The sequence below is a fragment of the Mytilus edulis genome, chromosome 12, assembly GCF_963676685.1.
Source record: "Mytilus edulis chromosome 12, xbMytEdul2.2, whole genome shotgun sequence".
NCBI lineage: Eukaryota > Metazoa > Mollusca > Bivalvia > Mytilida > Mytilidae > Mytilus > Mytilus edulis.
Window position 1 is genome coordinate 24,660,222 of NC_092355.1, and position 27,182 is coordinate 24,687,403.

Sequence of the window (27,182 nt, forward strand, 5' to 3'; positions counted from 1 at the left end):
AATTAAGTAGAATTTGTTACATTGCTTTTATCCTTTGAAAAATCTCCATTGTTAGTAATTTTCAGTAGCTCTTTATCAATCAGAAACATTTTTCTAATATTCCATTGATAAGTATAACAATGTTTTAGCATCAACCACCTTAATGGTGTTTTTGCAGTAGTTTCTGCAGTGCCAGAGGCTGTTTTTATTACCTGATGCTAGGTCACCGTCAAAACATTTGTTCACAGGCTGTTACTTTGTAAAACTTTGTAAAATAATACATTTAAAATCAGAGAATTTTGGTCTAGTACAAGCAGGTTTTACAATCTATTTTATACTTGTACATCAACAAAATCTGGTTGTGTCATCCAGTGCCAAGCATTATATATACCACTCTATTTACGAGTTAACATATTTAAACGATGAATCTGCAGGATGAGTTCGTTTAAATATGTTAATGAGTAAGGCGTGGTGCATATGTTTTGTAACATCATTCAAAAGTGACCACGTGATTTTTTATCTAATAAAAAGCCAGTGGGAGTGTCGTTTTAGTCCGCTGCTTAGCTCGCACACGAGAAAATCGATCCAGTTGGAAATAAGGCACATCAGACAGGACAAAAAGTTATTTTCTGAATTGAGCGACTCGGGCTCCTCTAAGGCACATATCATTTTATTTTTGTGGGGCCTCAGAATTTTTAGAAATATTCCCGCTCTTTTTTGTCTAAAAAAAAAGATTTTCCCCAACAAAATTTTAATGCATTTATTAAATGCGTTGGCAAATATAATCCTGCTCAGTGTTTATTTCACTAAGTATTTGTACAGAAGTTCTCATTGATACCATTGACATATATAATACTCTTACTTTAAGAGTAGATTCATGTGTTTTCCTTGGTTTTAGTTTGTAATCCCGATTCAAATCATATGTAAAATTGATGTTAAGATCAGAATCAAACTTGATATTAAGTGGTTGTCATGGTTCATAAGTGTTTCTCCTTTTTTTGTATTTTATAGATTTAGACCGTAGGTTTCACACTAGTCATTTTTGGGACCTTTATAGCTTGCTGTTCAATGTGAGTCAAGGCTCTGTGTTGAAGACTGCACTTAGACCAATAATGGTATATTTCACAAGTTGCGACTTGGATGGAGAAGTGTGTCATTGGCACTCATACCTTATCTTTTAGATATCGATGCACACCAAATTACTTATCACAAAATGACCACTTTTAATGATGGTGATTCAATGGGTTTACTTAAGTCTGCTACCAAAGACAAACAAGTAAAAAAAAAATCAAACTACACATATATATGTACATACTGTAAAAAGATTGAAAAAAATCTTTTGTTTGAATTAAAATTTAATAATTAAATATAATAACAAAACACTAAAATAACAATGCATTTGTTTTAAACAAGAAAATCTTGAAATTGAACAATAAAATATTCATGAATTTCTAGTGTTACAATACATTCAATAACCATATTAAAATTGACTTCATGATGAGATAGAAATGTTATAATGGCAACTTTGATGTAGTTTGTGTAATTGATTACATAAAATTTGATAGTTAGCCTGTTAGGTACTGATTCTGTAGAGTAATTGATTACATAAAATTTGATAGCCTGTTAGGTACTGATACTGTAGTAATTGATTACATAAAATTTGATAGTTCTATAATGATTCTGTAGAGTAATTGATTACATAAAATTTGATAGTCCAGTACTGATACTGAAGTGAGTAATTGATTACATAAAATTTGATAGTCCAGTACTGATTATGTAGTGAGTAATTGATTAGATGAAATTTGATAGTTCTATAATGATTCTGTAGAGTAATTGATTACATAAAATTTGATAGTCCAGTACTGATACTGAAGTGAGTAATTGATTACATAAAATTTGATAGTCCAGTACTGATTATGTAGTGAGTAATTGATTACATAAAATTTGATAGTCTGGTGCTGATTCTGTAGTGAGTAATTGATTACATAAAATTTAAGTCAGGTACTGATTATGTAGTGAGTAATTGATTACATAAAATTTGATAGTCTGGTGCTGATTCTGTAGTGAGTAATTGATTACATAAAATTTGATAGTCTGGTGCTGATTCTGTAGTGAGTAATTGATTACATAAAATTTGATAGTCGGGTACTGATTCTGTAGTAATTGATTACATAAAATTTGAAAGTCCTGTACTGATTCTGTAGTGAGTAATTAATTACATAAAATTTGATAGTCCAGTACTGATTCTGTAGTGAGAAATGGATTACATAAAATTTGATAGTCTGGTGCTGATTCTGTAGAGTAATTGATTACATAAAATTGATAGTCCAGTACTGATTCTGTAGTGAGTAATTGATTACATAAAATTTGATAATTTGGTACTGATACTGTAGTGAGTAATTAATTACATATAATTTGATAGTCCAGTACTGATACTGAAGTGAGTAATTGATTACATAAAATTTTATAGTCCAGTACTGATTCTGTAGTGAGTAATTGATTACATAAAATTTGATAGTCCAGTACTGATTCCGTAGTGAGCAATGGATTACATAAAATTTGATAGTCTGGTACTGATTCTGTAGTGAGTAATTGATTAGATGAAATTTGATAGTCCAGTACTGATTCTGTAGTTTATATTCTAGTGCCTCCTCTGGTCTTGGACATGGACTGTTCTATTGCTTTTTCTGTCCTTGCATTCTCTCCAAAGTGATTAATGAACTTTCTCTTAGACTGAAATATATAAATTAAAGGCTGTAAAGTGACCTAAGGTATTATCTTCTACATCATTAATTGGTCTCTGGTGAAGAGTTATTGTCTCATTGGCAATAATACCACATCTTCTTATTTTAAATTCTCAACAAGACTGTAGCTAAAGAATAAAGATTTATATTATTCTATTTTTCCTTATCATATTCTAAGAGTCAGCGGTCACGCTGTATTGACTACCAATGCATGCCATTCCTTCTTTCCATAATTCAAAATTTCAACAATTGCAATTATCTACCATTCAAGTCCATATTAAAGAAAAAGAATAACTTCGTATTTTTTTTCAAACTACAAGTTTCTATAGACAAACACATATCTTTTAATAAAAACTTATATGCTTCATTTGGTCTCTGGTAAAGAGTTGTCTCATTGGTAATCATACCACATATTCTTATAATGTAGCCATTGTAAGGTGTGCTTGCATAAAATTGAGTGGGACTGTTTTTTCTCTGGATTTAATTTTTGGATGTATAGGTTTAATTCAGTATCAAATACTAATACAAATGTAGATTCCTAGTTTTTATCAACCAGGTAAAATGACATGTCAATTAAACTTCAACCTTAAAAAATATTTTATTTAAAATGGCACTAACCTTGTATATTTTGTCTTTTTCCACCATAATTGTACGTCTCTTGATTGCCTGAGTGAAATACACAAAACAATTATTAAAAAGCCCTTTAGATATCAGCCAAAGTGTTATAGTTGTACTCCATTTAGCGCAAGTTAAAAAGAAATAGAATTCAATGCAGATTTTGTAGTTTATGAAAAGGCCGAAGATCAATTTTTTCCTGCAGGATCACTTTTAACTTTTGTATTTCAGTACCATTTTCTTTGCACATCGTATCTTCGCCATTTTGATTTTATTTTGGAGAAGTATGGTTGAAGTCACAAATTAAGTTTTCACCTCATAATATATATTCATACTATAGCATTATTAATCAAGTTAATTCAAAGAAACTATAGCAGCCATAATTAATCAAGTCAATTTAAAAAAGAAAATTATTTTTTTGGTAGATCTCTAAGAAACCATTTTTTCTTAATACAGTACATTCCGGTTATTTGCATAGCCTATTTGTCAGACGAAATTATGCAATAAAGGGGAGTATGCTTATATCCGAAATGCTAAATTACGGAGTCAAATAACATCGGTAGTGCAGATCAGTAAGGGAAATCCCTGAAGAAAGATGAACGTCCATAATCCATCTACAACATATGGAATGCTTATTTATTCTAATAAAAGTTATTTGTCTAGTGTCATACATTTTATTTCATTGTGCATTCTTTCAATAAAGTTTATAAACACATTTTGCTTTTAGTTTATTTATTTACCGACTTTTCCTTTACCTGTGACAAGGACGTATAACTAACATACATCCTTGCCTGTGATACGAAAATAAAATTGTTCTAAAAATAGATTTGTTTCTATGACCAGGATGTACACATTACATTGTTACGCTTTGCTTAAAACAAACTGTTTAACAATGGTATACAGTTTATAATCATTTTAAACAATAAATATGAAATGAACTGCCTTTGATATGCAGTATTTACCGATTGCACAGTGACGTATATGCAAAGCAGTTAACAGGTAATGGGGCCCTGTACGGGTTATTTGCTGGACACGAGTGTTGAAAGTTAGAAAATATAATAATTGGAAGTAAATGTTCTTTTAAAAAAATATTAAAAAAGAAAGATTGATTTATAAAATTCTTCAACCATATATAAATGTCCTGTAATATTTAACATAAATGTAAATCACCCCTAGCCAAATTACGAGATTAACACATGGATAATGATCAATAATTAGCAGGCGTTATTGTTTTAAAAATTCTTTAGTTTTTCATGTAGTTCTTTCTCCTTTTTACCACAATGTTGTTGAAAGCTTTTAAAGCTATCTTTGTTATGTTCTGCCTCTTATTTTTTGGTTAAACATATCCAATAACAACAACTTTTACAAAATGGGAGGTAACTGGTGAAATAATTAACTGACATCACCTGAAAGATCCTTTTAATTTGACATTTTTAGAACATGCATGAAATGAACGAAAAATGAGAAGGTCTTTAAAAGTTTCTGAAGAGAGGTTAAAAAAAACACTTTCCCTGCTTAAAAGTTGCACTTTGTAAATACAGCTGTTTCTCAAAATCTTTTGGGGAAATATATAATATTCATAGATATGTTAATTTGTTAACATACTGCTTCACAACACAGATATGTTCTCTATGTTTCATCTCATCCTTTGAATTCTTATATGGGAAATTGCAGAGTCAAAAACTTCAAAAAGTTAAGAAATCAGCAATGAAGCAAGTTAAATCTCACAACATAACTTTAAAACAATGTTAACTTACTGTTAGTCTCATGTAAATAGCAAAAATCACATGAAAAGCTATAAAGATGCCAAGCAGGGTAATAATGGAATAGTTGTCATACTGGTTTATCTGAGCCTCAGTGTATTGGATAGACATATATCTGATAATAGCATGCTGTGCAGAAGTCAGTCCCAGGAATACTAAAGCTGCTATAACATACAGATCCTGGAAATAACAAAATAATAGTGATTAGTTGGAACGAACTTTTTAACACAAGCTGTTGGTCATTTATTTTTATGTCCTTCAATGTATGCAGAAATATTTAATAAACATGATCAATGTCAACTAGTGGTGAAGCACCCCTCCCACGACCGACCCAGTAAAATCACTGACCTGAAAATTTTTATTTGTGTCCAATATTTATCTTTTGTTTTTTTGCTATTTTGGTTTTTGGTGATACCTTTCTGATGTTGTAGTCCACCAGCGTTTTAATTCATTTTTGCATTGAAGCGTTTAAATGATTCAGAATCGGCAGTCTGTGGACCGCATCTGTGCCAAACACCTTTGGTCCTGAACTATGAAATAGACGCAGGTCCGCTAAATCGTATGTCAGTCCTGACTGGGCTAGTCAAAATTTTACATGGCAACAAAACCCTGTTTCACATTAAACCAAGTCGTTTCAGGCGATATCGTATACTCCCATCTTCCATGAACAACATGCAAATCCTCGGTATTTACCCATTTCCAATTTATTTACATTGTATAGCAAGTCAAACATTGATCATGACCAAGTTTCTTCAAGTTGAAAATAAAAAAATTGTATGCAAACTATTCTATAAATCCAAATGCTTGACTGTACCTTAAACTGAATATCTATATATCCAAATTAACTCAATAAATGCAGTAATCTTGCAAACAAATCATGATTTCATGCAAAATTTGTGTGTTTACATTTGTTGGGAGCCATGTGCTTTTTGGCAGGAAAATACGGGAAATCCCTAAATTAATTTTGTTATTTATAGCCAGCAAAATAATTTCAATCTCATTAACAGCTGCAATGGGAGTGCCATTTAAATTTATTTAAATAATGCATACAATCTGGGGGAAAGAGTGAAACTGCAAATAATTGTATATACTTACTTTTACATATTTATTTATTTTTATTTTTTTGCTGGGGGGAGGGGGGATTTTAGATTTCTTAAGAAAGTTTGCAATTCGTTGAACATTTAAATTTGTGGTTCCCCATTACTCACGAAATCCACGAAAATTGGTATCCAATAAAATTGAGAATGGAAATGGGGAATGTGTCAAAGAGACAACAACCCGACCAAATAAAAAACAACAGCAGAGGGTAACCAACAGGTCTTCAATGTAGCGAGAAATTCCCGCACCCGGAGGCTTCCTTCAGCTGGCCCCTAAACAAATATATACTAGTCCAGTGATAATGAACGCCATACTAATTTCCAAATTGTACACAAGAAACCAAAATCAAAATAATACAAGACTAACAAAGGCCAGAGGCTCCTGACTTGGGACAGGCGCAAAAATGCGGCGGGGTTAAACATGTTTGTGAGATCTCAACCCTCCCCCTATACCTCTAGCCAATGTAGAAAAGTAAACGCATAACAATACGCACATAAAAATTCAGTTCAAGAGAAGTCCGAGTCTGATGTCAGAAGATGTAACCAAAGAAAATAAACAAAATGACAATAATACATAAATAACAACAGACTACTAGCAGTTAACTGACATGCCAGCTCCAGACTTCAATTAAACTGACTGAAAGATTATGATTTCATCATATGAACATCAGGCACAATCCTTCCCGTTAGGGGTTTAGTATCATACCATCATAACATATATGAGAAGAACATAACCCGTGTCATGCCAATAACTGTTTTTAGAATAAATGTGTTTAGTTCCGATGCAAAGACCTTATCAGTGACTCAATATTAACGCCAAAATATGCAATCTTTAATGACTTGACAACAGTATCGTAATTATATCCTTTCTTAATAAGTCTATTCAAAGGTTTTGTAAGTTTCTGAGGAGAATACTGACACCTTTGTGCTTTATAAAGAATATTTCCATAAAAAATTGGATGTGAAATACCTGAACGTATTAGAAGTCTGCATGTTGAGCTATATTTACGAATGATGTCTTTATACAGATGATAAAATTTAGTAAATGTTTTGACTAGTTTGTGATATCGAAAACCCTGGTGTAATAATTTTTCAGTAATACATAAATTTTTCTCGTTAAAATCTAAAACATTGTTACATACACGAGCGAATCGTACAAGTTGAGATATATAAACACCGTAAGATGGTGACAAGGGAACGTCACCATCTAAAAACGGATAATTAACGATAGAAAATGAAAAATCATCCCTTTTATCATAAATTTTAGTATTCAGCTTTCCATTAGTGATATAGATATCAAGATCGAGAAAAGGGCAGTGGCCATTGTTAGTATTAGCTTTATTTAAAGTAAGTTCAACAGGATAAATTTCATTAAATTATACATACTGAAGTCGTCATTATTGAGAGCCAAAATATCATCCAAATATCTAAAAGTATTATTAAATTTGTTTATCAGATGTTGTTTCGATGGGTCTCTGCTTATTTTTGTCATAAATTGTAACTCATAACAATACAAAAACAGGTCCGCAATAAGTGGTGCACAGTTAGTCCCCATTGGAATTCTGATAATCTGACGATATACGGAACCCCCAAAGCGAACAAAAATGTTATCTAGTAAAAATTCAAGGGCATATATAGTATCAAAGCATGTCCAATTAACATAGTTTTTTTGTTTATTGATTCTAAAAAATGACCTAAAAGAGTTTGAACATATATATTCACATTCTGATTTTTTGAATGCCCATTTAATTAGGTGTGTGAATTTTTTCTTAATGAGAATGTGAGGCAATGTGGTATACAGGGTAGAAAAATCAAAACTTTGAACAGATTCAAAATCACCAATATAAGCGTGCAATTTATCAAGTACCTCCAACGAGCTCTTGACACTCCAAAAGTAATTTATTCCACTATTTTCGAAGGCCTTATTTGAACAATTTATTATCAGGTTTTTAATTGTACCAAGTGTGCTGGTAAGAAGAATTGACAATTTAGTAGTTGAACAATGGCTTGAAGACGAAATAAATCTATATTTGTAAGGGGTTTTGTGTAGCTTCGGAAGCCAATACATAGTTGGGACTTTCATTGTATTTGGTTCTGCTTGTAAAGCGATGGCTAAAAGTTTATGTTTGTTACAGATTTCGTTTTCTGAAAATGGAGTCAGTTAGAATGTTGGTGAATTGGTGATTTCCTTTGTCAGAACCTCAATGTAAAATTTACGTCAAACAATAATAATATTATTAGCAGCTTTATCGGCCGGGACAAAAACAAATTCCTTGGCTAGTTCTTTAAGTTTATGTTTGATACGAGAAATAGGTTTATTGTGGTTATTGTTTATAGTAAAATGTTCTTTAAAATGTTGAATACGTATATCAACTATCTTCATTACTGAATTAAAAAAAGAGTCCAAAGATTTTTTGTCAGCTTTTTCCCGTTTTATCCATTTCATACAGTAAGTATGGAGTGAGTCGTGGATGATATTACGACACTCATTCCAATTAATAATTGACGGGGGACGATATTTAGGTCCTTTACTGAGGAATGATTTTAACTCTCGGTCTTGAACGATGTTAAGATCTCCTGTTATAACATGGGAAATGGGTCCATAAATATATTCGGAATTACTGCAATTACATGAAGTAGGTGTTTTTTCACTGATATTAACATCTTTACACAATTGACTATAATTAAACACAAATTTCCGGGTAGATTTCTTGTAAATATAACAAATAAGAGGTAGCTGAGTATTGTCAAAATATCCAGGAATTTGTTCTTTAACAGAATGGTCGTTAAATATACCGGCAATATTTACAAAATCAAAGCCTTTATTGACATACTTAATTTTAATAAAATGTTTTTTATGATCTTCAGGGCGATCAATTTTGGGAAATAATTTAGAATAACAATATGCCATAATAATTTGAACAATTTCATACTTAGGACTGCTATATGAAATTGTGTTGCAATCCTCCAAAATTTTATTTAACTTATTAACCGGTAACGAACAGAGTTTTGTTAACAGATAATGTCTGCCGTTGTTTTTTGAAATAGAAATTAGGTCCGAAATATTGGTATGATTGGCCCAAACTTTTCTTTGATTGCGATTTGTTCTACGACCGTGAGAACGTTTTTTACGAATAGTTTTAGAAACTATATCCAAAATGTTAACGGAATTGGTTCTAGATATATTACCAATTCCCATGATATTATCATTTAGACCGAGAGGGTAAACTGTCTGTAATTTTTTAATCCAATTTAATTCAATTATTTTCCGTGATCGTACAAACTTTGAATGCGATTCACCAGGCTGCTTATTTACTACTTCTAAAGGTTGAACTGCTAAATATTTAAAAGGATGGTTGTGCTTCTTAAGGTGTTGGTAAATGATACTTTTGAATTTATTGGGTCTTTTAAAAACGATACAGATGTTCTTGAGTGCGTTTAGATAAATATCGTCCAGTTTCTCCTACGTACTGAATACCACACCCCGGTTTGTTTCATGTGAGTAAATAAATAATACTGTTTGTTTTTCAAGTTATATCAGTTTCAAAATTTAAAGAAAATGTGCGACCATTAAACATGGACCTTACCGTATTGTTGGTGGAAAGACGGGGACATGTAAGTCCTTTTTTGGCATGACACTTATCGATAGAAGGGTAACCACGATTTTTATTGTTAAAAATGTTAGCGATGGTAGTATTTTTAGATAACCGATTTTGAAGATTGAGACTTGTAGATACCCTTTGAACAAGTTTAGTATTTAGTAATTTTCCATTTCTAAGCTTCATAATTGTTTTGTTAGTGAATTATATAATAAAGGAGCAAAGATTGGCGTGAATATTAATGAAACCACAGTCATTATCTCCCCTTATACATTATAAACCATAATATTAATTACAATGTAATTGTAATAATAATCTATCCCTTTGTCATAATGCTCTATTGATGTAAAAATACTATGTAAATTTAGGTTTTGAAACTTAACAATTTTCTCTATCAATACTTACCAAATAAGTTAGGTATGATATTGTTGGCAAACTTTGCTTGACTATCAGTTTGAATGTAACAGAAGTGAGGAGTAGTGTTATAGTCACACCGAGGCGGTCTGCTGAGGAAGGTTCAATGGAGAATGTTGTAAAGGTTAACACTGTAATCAATGACTGAAAAAGAAGTTAGGTTAAAAAATATTAATCATAATCCAAAATTGATTAGAAATTGATAATATTTGTAGTAGAATTGATTTTTTAATGTAGTTTTAACTTTTGCAGTGTCAAAAACTTATTTTTACTGTACCAAATATTTTTACTATTTAAAATCGTATTGTCTATATCAAATATATATTGGACAAAAATATGAACCAATTTAATTTAATGTTCCAAAAAATTCAAATCTCCCCTTCAAGATTATACCCAGGACATCGTTTTCTAAATGTTACACAACTTACAAGTATACATGTATTAGTTTCAGATAGTTATCCCCCTATATTAGTTGATGAATTAAGACAATAAAGTGGGGCCAACACATGTGGTTTTAAATAAATTCTTGTAAAGCAGATTTTTTTCTCTTGAATTGATAAACTAGATGCAAAAAGTTTATGATGATATATACAAGAAGAACTAAAGAAGACAACTAAAAGTGTTTTTAAAGGACAATTGTCATGTCAATTACTTATAGAATAACTAATCGAAGAATTCAAATAGAGAAAAATATTCAATGAGTGACCGAACAACACATTAATTGACGAATGCGCATTACGCATGAGTTTATTACCAGTGTTTTTCAGTCACGAGTTGAATATTTTTTCGATATTTGAATTCTTCAATTAGTTATTCTTTTTATTACATTGGCAAATGGCTTTTTTTTTTAAAGAAATTAATGCAAAACATGTAAGGAACTTTATCTTTTTTTACACATTCACAATTTGTTTTGATCCGCCGTTATCAACGTCTTGACAATGCCCATTGCCGTATGACGTCAGAAAGTGAAATAACCATGTTTATTTCACATGTGAAATTATCGGTTTTTATTTAACTGGGAAATCAATGTAATTCATTGCAACCAATGTAATATTTTTTGTTTATCATTCTATATCATTTAAATGATACCTTACCACAATAAATACAATATTCCACAAGAAATAACCAACTTTTCTCTTAACTCTACACTGTGCATAAAAGATAGGATGGGTTTCATCACTGGCATATTCCAACGTTGTTTTACCCTCGTATGTCTCAACATGTGTATATATGTCCCATTCTTGTGCATCCATAAACGTCCCAGTATTTACTCCACTCAAAGAACTACTGTCTTCAATCAAGTCAATCTCCTCATCTGATCGTTCTGTTGTTAATGATATGGTTAGGTCCTAAATTACAAAATAAATACTTAACTTTAAGTTTTTATAAGTAATATATTTTTTTTCCTAATTTAACTGCATGAAAACCAACTAATTTTCACAAGCGATTTATTTTGGCAACATGCACAGAAAGGAAAATAATGTGCATTATTATAATCTAGCATTTGAGTGTTCCCTAACAAAAATACATCAAATAAGTTAGAAAATCATGAAATTAAATTGCTTTAAACAGTTTTAAATAGAAAATTATATATAGAAATTCTTTATTGATCCAATTATAGACCTTGCAGGTTTTAAATTGCATACACTGATTACAAGGATTTTTGCTATCATAGTATGACAATGAAATAATAAAATACAGCACAATGGAACACTAAAATAGTTTTTGCATGCACATGGAAGAAAAAAGTTAATAGGGGAGACAATCAATAAATATGTAAGGGGTTATTTCCCTTAGAAACTTTGTACTTCAGCTGAACATATAAATTCCTGGTTGATCTATATACCTACAAAATCCACTAAAACTAAGTACTGTGAATTCATTATTATTCGTTGGATACCAATTTTCATGGATTTCGTGGGTACATGGAAACCACGAATTTAAATGTTCAACGAATTGCAAATCTGCTGTATAATTATATGCAATATTTTGAAAAACCACGAAATCAAATATCCACGAATTCATATGCAAGTCTTCGTCAATCCACGAAAAAATTGGTACCCACGAAAATAAATAAATCCACAGAATCCCTAAATTGAATTCCAATTACACATATCTTTATACCTGTACATCAATAGGGAAATGTGCCAGTTCTAAGTTTTCCTTGAAGAATCCTTTGAATCTCCACAGCCAGACAACCAATGGTGCTCCATATCCAGGTGCATTATGGACTACTTTGTAACAGTGCTTATCAATAATAAAGCCACCATCCAGATTCAGCACTATCAAATTAGGAACCCACATTGTGTGTGGATCAAACACCTAAAGTCAAATAATAATAGATTATTTAGTCTTTCAATTTCTTAATCACCACATTGTGTGGCAGGCTCAATAATATTTTATGTCAAATAATAATAAATCAATTTGAGACTCAAAACCCTTTTTTAAGTCCAATAATAAATTCATATTTTAGTCCTTCAAATTTATGGACACAACATTGTTAAATAGTGGCTCAAAATCCTTTCAAGTCAAATAATAATAAATTGATATTTTTATTCCTTCTTTTTCTTGAACACCACATTCTTTTTGGCTCAAACCTTTTCAGTCAAATAATGATAATAAATTGATATTAATTAGTCCTTCAACTGTTGGACACAATCACACCACATTGTTTGTGGATTAGAAAATCTTTGAAAATCAAGTCAAATAATAATAAATTAATATTTTAGCCTCAATTAAAAATTTAAACTTTCAAAATATTTGTTATGCTTAGAAACTGATTAGGAAACACTATTGTATGGCAAATTACTTGTTTAAATTAAGACTAGCCTGGTGCAGCCAAATATTTCATTAGTCATATTTCAGTTATCTTTAATGCATTTGAAAGATCTTTTAAAAAGAAAGAAAGTACATTTTATTTCATGGAGATTGGATGTATAGTTTTTGAGGTACGACATTTTGAATGTGTTGAATATGTTATATTTTTAGACCGTTTCTATGATAACTTTAATACAGTAATATGGCACCGAAAACAGTTAAAAAAGCAAAAATCAAATAATGAAAATAACAGAACTTTTTAATGCCTCAACCTTTTGATGTAAAATTTTAAATACATATAAAGAAATATAAGAACCTTAAATGAGTATAAGAATTGAATTTTTTTTGTGTTGGAAATTGAAAAAAAATCCATAGTTACCATGGTAACGAAACAGAAAAAAATGAAAATAACTGCTTTGAGGGCTTTTTACTTGCAATAGTATCTACATAAGTCAGCTTTTTTATAGGAATTGTTAGTTTATTGATAAAACAAGTTGAGGGGTTCAATTTCTGCTGTTGTTTTCTGATATTTGATTATAAAATTTTCAGTTACCATGGCAACAGAAAGCATTATTTCGTATTTTTCGTGAAAATTTCTTCTCAAATGATAAAAATTCAAAAATGTTGAAACTTTTCTGTAACTACAAAAGATAAGGTTTATTTTTATGACAATTTTAGAGTTAAAAATGCTTACAAAATATAATAATATATGTATTTTTGTTTCCATAGCAACAGTATAAATTCTGAAATTGTAAAAAAAAATAAAAAAATATCAAGTTGTTGTTACGACCAAATCTTCATACATCTTTAATGAATCTGAACAGCTTGAATATAAGAAAAACTGACTGAGTGACATTTATTGATACAATTATTGTAGTATTGAGTTTACTTATTGTTGAAGGCTGTATCAGTATGCGGATAAATATCGGTCACTGACTCTGGTAGATGGTGGATGGTTGTCTCATTTGCTAATATATATCATCCTTAATTTTTTTTGGTTTATAATGACTTTTTGAGTTTTTCTTTTCATTTAACATTGTTAAAGTATATTCTCAAAACACATGTACATGTAGTTGGTTAGTATATATTTGTTTTTGTGATTATGCATGTACTGTCAATTGTCACCTTTTTTCAAATATTCTTTTCAATGCAAAACCTCCAAAAAAAAACCGCATATAAAATCAGAAAATTGAATTACCACATATTTATTAATAATTAATAATAAATAAGACCTGTAAGTAAGAAGAACTTCACAACACTATCAACAAAAAAAACCTTTCACATTTAGTTAGAACTAGAGCAGTAATTTCTATATTTGGTAGTGATTGATTGCAAACATTTTTTTTCCAGCTTCCATGATCGAAGAGAAGAATCATTTGGTCCAATTGCATTATCAAAATCAAAATGAATAACAGTTTTAATAAAAGTAGTTTCCACTGCTGGTGGTGAACACCACTTAAATGTACATGTATTTGTATTAGATCGTTCCATAAAATTAACAGTAGCAGTTTCTTCTGATAAAATGTCTTCAACCTGACCTATATACCAATCTGAAAGACCTGCGACAGCAATCCACTGATTTACTTTAAAATCTTTATAATTACTAATAAAAGTCGTATTTGTATTGATTTTTACATCATGGCTTCTCTTATGTTTTTTAACATGTTTAACCGCTGAAGTTACTTCCTTTTCATTTTCAAGCTTACGTTTCTTTGTTTTGTTGGAATTATGTAGACCGTTTTTGCTTAAAACTGCGCTTTGTTTTTTTACAACCCTGACATTTTTTAAATTGTCCTTTTCCGACTTTAATAATTCATTTCTTTCTGTTAATGGTCTTAAATGTTCTTCTTTCCTAGGGACATCTAAGTCAATTTCTACACCAATATGTATATTAGAAGAATATTTTTGAATAATTTTGATAAGATTGTTTTTTAACATTTCTACACTAAATGCCTTTCCTTCAGATGAAAATTTGTAAAACACATTATTTCCTTCAAAACTTAAAACACATTTATAATACTTTAACTGAAATTTTAAAGCAACTAATTTCATATGAGAAGTTTTAAATTTTGATAGAAGTTTCTTTACATCCGCTTCAGTTTTGCATTGTCCATATCTTAATATGTTATCTATTATCTTTTGTTTCTCTGCAATTTTTTTCATTTTCTTTCTTTTGATTTCATCGGCTCTTATTTGTAACATTTCAATCCTTTTTTTTTTAATATCTTTGGATCTTTGTCGCCACTTTTCTATAAATTTTGGCAACAATTTAGATACCTTTTGCATAATATCAGCCTCATTACATTGCGTGTCAAGCCAATCAGAAGTTTTATTATTAACATATAAAACCATTCCTTCAATATGAGCCGTGGTTGCATTAGGTTTGAATCTTTTAATTCTGTCTAACTGACCAAAATTTGATTCATTTGATTGGTTTGTTTTAGGAACAGATTGACTAATCAGCATCAAATCCTCATTGGGATCAGAATGCTTCCCTCCAGTTAAGTGATCGACTAACTGCCTTTTAATAACGCTTAAAATACTGGCCAATATAAGTTCTAAAGCCTGTGTTGTTAAAACATCCAATTCTTCATTATTTTCTTCCACAGCATGTAAAGCAAAGAAACCAAACAAATCTTTTTCGGGAGGGTAATTTTCAAACATTTGATAATTTTCATCAAACATCGGAGAAGAATCTTGTACTAAATTTGAAATACTATCATGTAACTTTTGGTAATATTGTGACATGTCAGTTATAGATACATCATTACAATCAAGAAGTTTCCATAGTGGACGATTGATATGGACATCAACTAAACCAAGAGCTCTAACACCAGCAAGGGCAATTTTGGATTCAATGTCAGCATTCACAGATAGTAACAGATTGTTACCTGTACCATACATTTCAATAAAATCTTGGATATGTGTCAAATGACCATATACTGCTCTTGCATTTTGAAATAAAATGTTAAACCTATTCCCACGGAAAGGTACAAGATAATTTTTTAAACCATTTTCAAATAAATAGGCATTAAATTGTTGTGGCCTTAACCGGCAGTTTCACAACCATGTATTTGCAATAAGTTACAACACGAGCGTATTAATCTTTGCGCAGCAGACTCACTCCTTGTACCCAATTACTAAATTGTGACAAAGTTTTCATACCAATTTTTTCTGCTGTACTAATTTCTTCAAATTTTTTCAACGATTTGTTAGAATAATCAGCAAAATTTGTTAGTAAATGTAAACCACAATAAAAATCATGAATATCTATAATTGATTGCTGACATTCTTCATTTAAAGTTTCCCAGTTTTCTAAAGCTTTGGGTAATAATGATTTACGCCATTCTTCAAATAGCTTAACATACGGTTTGTTTGTTGGACCTCTATCGCTCATAGTATTATGAATAGTTTTTACCATTTTGCTAATGACTTTTGTTAATATTTCAGGATTTTTTTCATTAGTCAATGATACATAAATTTCACCTAATTCGTTAAACAATGCTTTTGTTGCATTTAATTGTGTTGCACTGTTTTCTGTTGCTAAGTCCATCAAACTTGCTGAATATGTTTTTTCTGAAGTTGTTATGTCAAAAGTAAAAAAATGTTCCCCCCACTTGCTTGTGCCATCAAACTGCAAGGTGTTTGCAGAGTCCTTGCTTAAAATAGTATCTGCCAATTGAAATTTTGCCATCAAATTAGCTTGCAGAGCCATTCTTTTAGCAAATGTAACTTCTGGCATATCATTCAGTTCTTGACCAGTCATATTTTTTATGACTGATTTAATTACATTGCTGCACATGTTACAGCTTACACCTAATGATATTAATTCCATATATGTTTTTTTCATTTCATCACAAAACTCTCGCGACCCATCTTTTCTCGTTTTAAAAATAGGTATTTTTGTGCATTCTTCAATTATTTCCTGTAGGATGGCATTGGATTCTTGAAGTTCCTTGTTTTCATCACGCAATTTAGAAATATTTTCATTCTGTTTATTTTCAAAAAGTTCTGGTTTTGACTTAAGATATGATATTCTTTTTTGTAAATTTCTTTTATCCTCTTTTAAGACTAAGATTTCTTTTTCACTTTGCGTTATGCTTTCTTCCATAAAGGAAGATTTTTCTTTTTCATTTGTTAAAGTTTTGTTTATTGTCTCTAATTTAGTGTCTCTATTTGAATTTTTTTGTTAATGTTCCTAGTATTATACTTTTGAAGTTTGTTAATAACAGTTTCATATTTTTGTTTCAAGTCTGAAAGTTCTTTGTCTGATATTGTTTTATCTTTTATGATTTTATTTAGTTGATCAGATAATTGCTGATTTTCCTTATATTCTTGTGTAAGTTCTTCTTCAACTTCTTCTTTTTCATGTTGAAGTTGGTAATTTAAATTTTGAATTTGTTGACAGCACTTTATTGTTTTTAATTTCTGTTTCGAACACTTAGGATTTTCACAACCCTCTGCCAAGTTGTCTGTTGAGCTTGCTTTATTAGTAACCATTTTTGGGTATGTATATGTTTCATTCAAAAACTGTTCCGAAAAGCTATAGCCCTTTCTAGTCATATCTAAACGATTCTTTAATAAAGATTTAACGGAGTAACGCATGGCATGTTCTGAAAAAGTTTCGCTTTTAAGCCCCACTATATGATGAACCCACTTTGTTAATCCTGTGAAAGTGTAATTATTTGAGCTACGAAACTTTTCAAGTTCATATACAACACCATTCGTGACTTGACCGCAAACAAAATTATACAAATTATTTGAAAAAATTCTGAATTTTGAGCAATGAATTCCTATGTCGGTTGAATCTTCTGACAACAATAGAACTTCTCTTAAAACTTTTTCTTTTAATTCTTCTGTATTTGCTTTATCAAACTTGTTTTCTATCTTCCTTATCAAATCACTTATTTTACTTGGTATCTTTACTCTTGAGTTTACTTTCTTAAGAAGACTCGGTAACTTTTCTTGTATATTTTGTTGTTCGTACCGAAGAATATCTCGTAACTGAATCACGAACGCATAATTTATGTCTGAAAAATAAAAAAAAGTAACCTACATTTTTGTGAAAAAAAATCCCCTACCCCTCTTGCTAGGATATTAAATTATCTTTAAATTTCATTTTTCTATTTTTTTATTTTAAATATCTTATCAGGAAAGCATTATACTTATCTGAAAAACAATGAAAAGGAACCTACATTTATTGAAAAAAAATGCATCCCCCTCTATTGCCTTTTATTTCATTATTATATAAAAATTAGATCACTTTTTTTCTTGAATTTATGCTACAGTGTGGGAAGGTTTTTTTTTCGAATAATTAATCAAGTTTCATTACAAATATCTAGTTTATTTGATGTTAGGAAACTATATTTATTTTATATAAGTTCTTCATAAGAGGATTGCGTAAAATCGAAAGTGAAACTTAATTTCCGTATTGTTTATCAATAGTTCACGTAGTTCATTCATGTTACCGTTAGCCGTAAGTTCTTTATTTTAGCAAAGAAACATTTATCCGTATATTACTGTGCTAAATTACCTATGTTTTCACGTTTACACGCGTCTTCTACTGATTTAAACACGCCATTTATTTGCGCTGCGGCTACAGAAATCGAATTCATTTTTATCTGGAACGTTATCGACTTTCAGAAAATTTTGAAGGTCGTGACCTTTTTTCAACGAAGTAAAGTCAGTATCGCTTTAGTTTCGCATCTTTTGACTAGTTACTGTTTGGAAAGAGCTAGTTTTAAATTTTTTACACATATAACTTTTATCAATTACTTTTATAAAATTAATATTGAAAATTTTGAACGAAATTGTTTTTTAAATTTAAAATTTTGATACAGTTATAATATCTTCAAGAAAGTTATACGAAAATAAAGCTTAAAATACGCGCTTTCATTTTATGTTAATTTTAAATGTGTAAACAAACGGGCGAAGGTGGCAAATTTAGTCAGAACTCGAGATCGCTCTAAATTTACGCTGTCCAACTATCATACCGCGTATAAATATCGGAAACGTCGCCGAGTTTTAACATTCGGAGGGTAAGTGTTAATGTACAAATGTTGAATAAAAAAACAGATGAAATTAATCTACAAATGATTCTCTTTCGATTGGTATAATTTTCGTAAACATATTTAAAGAGGAAAATAACTAAAATAGCGTTTTAAAATCTTAGACATTATGCAAAAATCGTGACGTCTAACTGAACGTTACACTACACATGCACCAGGCTATTAAGACTTTTTCAAATTTTCATGTAAAACAGAAATACATTGAACCTACAACACCAAATTTTCCATCCAGTAATGGTTCCATCCATTTTGCTCTGACCAGTATTTCAGCCTCAAACTGCTGGGTAACTGTGTCTATGTCTGTGATCTTCATAAATGTCAATCGGAGTTCCACCACCATCTAAAAATAGATAATCTATGACCTTTGAAATCACTGAAATAGCACTTAAATCATAGTATATGTCATCTTAACATGCAGAGATCTCAAAAATTGGTCTGAAGATTTTGACCACCTAAATATTGCAAAGCTTTGCTGATTTGACCAACACAATTTCTGTAACTGCAATTAAAAAAATAATGAATAGTGATGCTGGGAAATTCAGCATGTTTTTTTTTTGGTGAAAAATTTCATTTTGAGGCACAATGCAGTTAATTACCATCTAAAAAGTTTTTTTCTTAACATTTTCAAGTTAACTGATTTAATATTTCCCACAGGTTTCTGTGGCTGACATACTGATCGACATTTCTGATTTTCTTGAAAATTGTAAGACAAATTATATCTTCATCAATCTATATATTGTGATGTAAGATAATCTAAACTGGCTTCTTAAAGGAATGTGCTGTGTTCATGGTTTTTTGGTAGAGAGTTGTCTTATTTGTTTATAATAGTATATCAATTAAAAAAAAAAAAAAATCTCTCAATATTTTGAAAAATATAGCAGCACTGTGAGTGAGGATTTACTAGTAGAAACTTTCACATATCAAAGTTTATTTAAACTTAACTGGTTTGCTAAAATTTTACTTGCAAATTGAAATATATAATACTGGGCTAGCTTAGTGATGAAAATCGTCTCACAGAAACATCACAACTTTTTAAATAACACCATATATAATGTAAATAATTTGTACCTAATTGTTATATAAAGGAAACAAAATAAAAAGCATTTATCAATATCAAAATAGACCTTGATTTTATCATAAGCATTTCTAACATATTAAAATTTGAAATATATTGTTTGATCGCAAGGAAACTGTTTGTTGGTTAAGTTGTCTGGAAATCATCATACTACAGTTATTAAATAACCAAATTTTCCCTTGGAAAACCCAGTCAAAAATGGTACCAGAAATGTTTTTTAAGCTCCTCAGTATTTTCCTGATACCTATCATGCCTAAGGAAATATAAGATAAAAATTGTTTAAACATTATCAGAAAATTCTGTTTTAAATACTCTTTATATTAGTTTCATGCTAGTTCACAAAACATATTTTTAACATGGCTGCATCTTTTTCTTGCCATTAAAGATTTTTGAAGCACCCAGATACATGTAAATACATGAACGATTATATATTATAACCTTTATTTTGAAATTTTGTAGAGAATGTAATTAATTAAATTTTCTGAATACTCAAACTGACAAATATAGAACTATATTTTATAGATAATTTATTTCCTTCTAGATATTGACCTTTTCTTGCCTTTTTTCTTTACTATTATGATGAATTTCCTCTGCTAAATGGGGAGTCTGAACTTTGGATGCAGGATGAATTCCTTCATTCATAGGATGTTGTGCTTGTCTTATAAAATTAACTGTTTGTTCCAATATTTTTGTATTGGCATCCAGAGAGGTCATTAACTGTTTAAAAGTATGTCCCAGATGTGTTTCTTTCTCGGGTGATTTGTGCTCCTTCAAAGGAGATTGGTGCGCCTTTTCAGGAGATTTATGCAACTTTTCAGGGGGCTTGAGCAACTTCTCTGGCGATTTGCGTGACGACCCTGGTATCTGATTTTTCTCATCATTAGGTTTTTCTGCACGTCTTTGGTCTCTTTTTTTCTCAGCAGTTTTCCGTAGTTCTTTCTCTTTAATGAGTGTGTTAACTTCCAGTAGTTTGCTTGCAGCATTGAACTGAAAATAATATAACTTTTATTGAACTATAATATTTTATATTTAAATAAACCAAATAAACATATATATATATATATTATATTGCAACACATTATTTTAAAAGAACCCAAAAAGAACTCAAACATATATCTGGATGTTTATGTGTAATTGCATAGGACTATTCATTTATGCATTGCAAAAGGTCAAACAATTTTTCAGACAAAGCGTAGGAAATATAATCTCAGTTGTCAGTTAAAAAAAAAGAGTTTCATTATCTATCTGTTATCGTTAAAAAATGTAATAAAGTAATATAACAATACGCAGCCTAGGTTATCCTTGAAAAGGCTGCTTATCATTTTGCATTATTCATGATAATAAAGTTATGAGGAACTTATCACTTTTCATTACCCGTTAACCAATTAGTAAAAATATTGTAATTATATTAAATTAATATGTTCTAATGCATATTTTGGCGTTAATATTGATTCACTTATAGGGTCTTTGCAGCGGAACTAAACACATTTATTATTAATTAATTTAATAAACCAGTTGTTGGCATGACACGGGTTATGTTCTTCTCATATATGCTTTGATGGCATGATACTAAACCCCTCACGGGGAGGATTGTGCCTGATATTCATATGATGATGACATAATTTTTCAATCAGTTTAATTGAAGTTTGGAGCTGGCATGTCAGTTAACTGCTAGTAGTCTGATGTTATTTATGTATTATTGTCATTTTGTTTATTTTCTTTGGTTACATCTTCTGACATCAAACTCGAACTTCTCTTGAACTGAATTTTAATGTGCATATTGTTATGCGTTTACTTTTCTGCATTGGCTAGAGGTATAGGGGGAGGGTTGAGATCTCACAAGCATGTTTAACCCCCCGGCATTTTTGCGCCTGTCCCAAGTCAGGAGCCTCTGGCCTTTACTAGTCTTGTATTATTTTAACTTTTAGTTTCTTGTGTACAATTTGGAGTTTAGTATGGCGTTCATTATCACTGAACTAGTATATATATTTGTTTAGGGGCCAGCTGAAGGACGCCTCCGGGTACGGGAATTTCTCGTTGCATTGAAGACCTGATGGTGACCTTCTGCTGTTGTCTGCTCTATGGTCAGGTTGTTGTCTCTTTGGCACATTCCCCATTTCCATTCTCAATTGTATCTGTACTACGAACAATAAATCTGATTATGTATTTTGCCTCTTGTAACATATCTGAGAGTTTCAAAATATGTTTAAAGTATATATTGCATTGGTTTTGGTAGTATAAAATTCTATTTTGGTGCATCTAAACATTTCATATTGGAAAAAGATGATTTTTTTTCAACTGATTGAAATTGTTAGGCCAAAAAAAATAATATGTGTGTTTCCTATTACATGGAATTTCAAAATAGGGTAGGTAGGTGTTTTTTTTGTTTGTTTTTTTTTAAATAAAAGGGGGGTTGAAATTCAACATATATATTGAACGGTATACTTGATGTATATATTAAACAGTTTTATTACCTTTTCATTTCAGCAATGGTTGATCCCATGAAAAGATTTATGTCTTTGATATAGTCATTGTTTTGTTGATTCTATACATGCTTTTAATTTTGAACTCCTTTGCTAATAAACTGAGAATTGTACAAATCATCTTAAGTGAGCCTTATACACGAGTCCAAACAAAAGAATGCAACTGTACTGTATTGAATTCGTTAATTATAAAAGAAAGGTTAACCATTTATCATCAATGTACTAGCATTATCATCAAAGACAAACTGTGGAAGAGATAAGACGCACAAGGACAAACAATACCAATCAACTACAAAAACTAAAAACAAATGAAAAACTAGGGTTACCTCAGGTGCACTGGAAGGAATAGCAGCTCCGGCTTCTTACAAGATAACCACTATGATGCTCACACAGGTTATTTCAGAAACGATTAAAAGGAATATGGACCATAATTTGGTATTCGGCCTTTGGTTTCTTTTTGTATCCTTTTTTAGTTCTAAAACTTTAACTTTTATTCTGTGGGTTGTGTTGGTTTTAGAATAGTATTAATGGAACAATTGAGTTTTTCAAGAAAAAAATAATACATTTTGATTCACCGTTTACGTGACAGGAAACCAAAAAGGAAACCAATCTTTATTTTCTTTATTTTGCACAATATATTTCAAAAGACATAAATGAACACCATTACTAGTGTTACTTGCTTCATGTTAATATTTAAAATCTATTTTCAATGTTAAATTAAAGTTTTTTTTAAACGCGACAGGAAACCTCAAGAAACCAAAAGCATTTTTTTAGTTTCATTTTATTGCAAAATCTGCTTAAAATAATCTGAACAGTATACTTTTTCTTAAAATCCATCTTAAATGTAACAGTATTATAAAACTCCTAAATATGTGCTTGTTTTGAAAACAATTAGTACAATTTATTCAGAAATTTCCATATTTTCTTCATTGATACAGGATACCATAATCGTTGTATCTTGATGTTTTAGCCAGAAAAATGTATTTATATTTGGTTTTAAACCAAATATAACTTTTGAAATTCCAGTTATATACAATTTATTCCAAATCATTGGCAATGTAAAATTCTTTAAATCCAGTAAAGAATTTTTTTTTTAACTGGGAATTATATTAAATCTTTAAAATAGGCACCATGTGATATTTGTGACCTGTACACCATCTACATGGTTTCCACATTTTAACCTACTTTAGTGGGCTAAAATCAATAAAGTACTTCCTTTCAAGTCATGCATGGTAAAAGTTTACTTCTCCTTTGACAAGTTTATTGCGTTTCTGAAAAGTGTTTGCAGAACATGAATAAAAAAAAATAATTAAAAATTGTGACAAAGATACCAACTTTGTACATTCCAAGTGTAACGGTATATTAACATGTATTTTTTATTAAATTATCTTTATTCACCTAAAATATCCAGTAATATTTACTGCTGAAGCAAAATCAATCCAACGAGCATCGGCACAATGATATTAGAGACGTAATGTCGATTGAATTTTCCAAGGAACCTTTCCATCGTTATCTGGAAACGAAGCGTGTTATAATGTCTGTCAAATCTGAAATCGATTTTGTCAAGTCATTGGGCATTTATTTTCACACAAGATCGTATGTAACATTATGCACATAGGAAAAATAATAGACCCCCGGTGCAATCTCTTTGAAAATTGTATTTTCCTTTTTTAAACAAGACAAAACAAGTCTACAGATTATGTTTGCTAACATCCCATTGGAAACAAAAACAAAGTTTAGACCTAGTATTTTATATATCCGGCCGTAAGGGCGTGACCGCATGTTAGTCACATGTTTCACGTATGACCGGAAATGATTAGAACTTAACAACAAAAACAATTTTAATAAAAAAAAGGAAATAACTGGGCTTCTGTTTCGTGTGAAATGTAACGCATAACGATAACGTCATTTTCTAACTTAATTATTACGAAGAACAAAACTAGATTGTAAATCATCTCTGATTTACCTGTTTGAACATCTCGCGAGAATTCATATTTGCATATTGTTATAAAGAATTCTATTACAACAAAGCAGATTACATCATCTAAAATTTGCGTTACGAAATCGGAAACCAAAGTAACGCTAGTGTTCTTACACCTGCTACAGAAATACTTATAGTTCTCAGCATTTTCTTCTGACTATTCTTATTGGTCGATGTTCTTTATTATTTGAAAGCAAAAGATACGAATTTGCCGGTGACGATTATCTATAAATCAGTCAGCATTATGCACTACGGAAGCGAAAAGTAACGTGAGAAACGACCGTATAATCTTTGAAATTTGTTAATTTCAATTTTTTTTCTAAGGAAGAGTAGCATACACTTGTATGTTGATAAAAATAAAGGCATCTTTAGATGTAGTTACAACTTTTCTTACAGTAATACACATTTTTATCACTTTTCTATCGTTATAGGAAACGAGCCCAATAGCAAATTATGGTCCATATATGACATCCGAAAAGGCAGTACTGTGACCTACTATTGCATATATATTTACTTCTTCAGGTCTTCAATAAGAAATTGTCTCTTTGGCAAACATACCAAATCTTTTTGTGTCTATATGCTGATGATATTTGGGACACAGACACCCCTCAATAGTCGATCAACTCAAAAATTTGCACATGAAAATTTTAACAACTTGATGCACCAATGACCAACACAATTCCAGACTGGGTTGAACATGATTTTAAGATACCTTAGTATGTGTAAAGCACTCCTAATCCTGTCTATAAATCAAATACAAAAGTTGATAACTAAAAAATTATTAAACAACACAACAGTAAGCCCACTCCATGTTGAACTTACATGGATAAGAAATGTGTAAAAAGACAAATCCTAAAATTTCAAACTTTTTAACAAAAGATAAGAAAACAAATATTAAATTGCAAATAAAACAAAATGAACAAAAATGTCAGAAACAAAATGAAAATGTCAGGAGTATTTGGAACATCTTTGACAACGAAATTTATATAACAAAAAAAAATTGTCACTTTTTCTTTGATGTTCCTTTTCTGCCTGAGGTGTCCGTAGACGTATTGCAGGTCACTGTCAATTGAAAACCTTTATTAGGCAGCTCTCCATGGTTTTATGTAAAAACATCCAACAGGGTCCTCCTATTTTCAATGCATAGAATTGCATTTTTATCTACTACAAGGTGCTGGCATTTGTTTATCTGTACAGCCAACAAACTTGTTTCTGTCAACAAATGCGCAGCCATTACAAGTTTTATGTAATAAAAGATATGGTTACGGAAAAAATACATAGTTTTTCCGGAATTTTTCGGAAATCGTCAAAAAAAAGTTTAGGGTCCAGATTTTGGCTGGAAAAAAATAGGGTAGGTTGGGTAACCGGAAACACACATATCTTTTTTTTTGGCCTTATGAAGCTTAATAAGAAGTACATATGACTATTGCTTTTTTAAATGATATTTGACTTCAGTTGGAATATCGTTAGTAGATTTATTTCATTTATGGTGGATTGTTTTCAAGATTAAAAAGTAGGGTTTACTTTTGTTTGTTACATTTTTCTTTGTTTTTAGTATATTTATACATTTTTTTTTTCATTTTTTAATATCAGATTTTGTATTATTTTTTTTTTAAAGATTTCAGATGTGTAATCAAGAAGCACATTGTGGGTTTCTGTTATATAGTGCTTTTATTATTGACATTGTATTATGTACATGTATGGCAGCTTCTATTTATCTTCTTGATGCCTGCGGCAGCTGTTTTAGGGATTTTATTTGTCTGTAGATTTATAATAACAGTTATCTGCAAAGAGTATGATTTTTTGCTACATGGTTGATGTACGTACGTATTCTGGGAGGTCAGTGGTGGATCCAGAACTTTTTGTAAGGGGGCCTTGCTGACTGACCTAAAAAGAGGGAGGGGGTGCTCCAGTCCTGCTTCAGTGATTCCCTAAAGCCAAATTTTTCCTACAAAAAGGGTGGGGACCAGGGGTATTGCCCCACCCCCTTTTAATTCACTATGGAGGTAGTCCAAATAATTATGACGGGGTCCCAAAAAAAAAGCTTTGTCAGACTCAGACGTCATAATTATTTGGACTACTATGCCATGGAGGTTATTTATGTAAATTTATGTAAATACTAAATTACAAATCAGCACTGTGGGACACCTAATCATTAATGTAAGAGATTTTTTTTTTGACATGACATGTTTGAGTTCTTTTTGTTAATAATAAAGACTATCAATAGAGCTTCTGGTAGAAGCTTTAACAGAATTATTTGTAGAATGTAATTGATAGAATTTTCCATTCATGCCATATCTACATTGATTTCCCGTGTTCCGATACATGTCGAAAAAGTATTTCATTTTGCATATTAAACGAATTAAAATTCTTTCATCTATACCCGATTTGTATTTATATTGTGCTCTATTTGAAAAGCATGGCCATGATATATTTACCATCTTAGATTCTTTAGCATATGATCTTTGACATCGTCCTTTAAAAAAAAATGCAGACGACAAATAAAGAAGGCGGATGTTTGAAAAGGGGAGCTAACTTTGTAAAAAT

General features: G+C 30.6%; 2 protein-coding genes across 2 annotated transcripts; both read right to left on the reverse strand.

Annotated features, from left to right (window-relative positions):
- Window positions 1-2,405: 2,405 nt before the first annotated feature.
- LOC139498098 (acetylcholine receptor subunit alpha-like) lies at window positions 2,406-27,182 on the reverse strand. Its single transcript, XM_071286437.1, has 9 exons — window positions 27,074-27,182; window positions 20,721-21,158; window positions 19,308-19,436; window positions 12,336-12,533; window positions 11,306-11,560; window positions 10,203-10,355; window positions 5,096-5,281; window positions 3,342-3,389; window positions 2,406-2,712 (listed from the first exon to the last, which is right to left on the reverse strand). The coding sequence occupies exons 1-9, from the start codon at window positions 27,074-27,076 to the stop codon at window positions 2,614-2,616; spliced, it is 1,509 nt and encodes a 502-aa protein (XP_071142538.1). The 5' UTR covers window positions 27,077-27,182; the 3' UTR covers window positions 2,406-2,613.
- LOC139499240 (uncharacterized) lies at window positions 14,313-16,086 on the reverse strand. The gene has a single exon (XM_071287914.1). It carries the CDS (start codon window positions 15,930-15,932, stop codon window positions 14,313-14,315), a length of 1,620 nt encoding a protein of 539 aa, XP_071144015.1. The 5' UTR covers window positions 15,933-16,086.

Coding starts and splice junctions, on each gene's coding strand:
- LOC139498098 (XM_071286437.1), bottom strand. Junction 5,282..10,202: donor TATCATACCTAACTTATTTG/GTAAGTATTGAT, acceptor TGTTATTTCCAG/GATCTGTATGTTATAGCAGC. Junction 3,390..5,095: donor CTATTTACATGAGACTAACA/GTAAGTTAACAT, acceptor TATTTCACTCAG/GCAATCAAGAGACGTACAAT.
- LOC139499240 (XM_071287914.1), bottom strand. CDS start 15,932: ATGTATGGTACAGGTAACAATCTGTTACTATCTGTGAATGCTGACATT.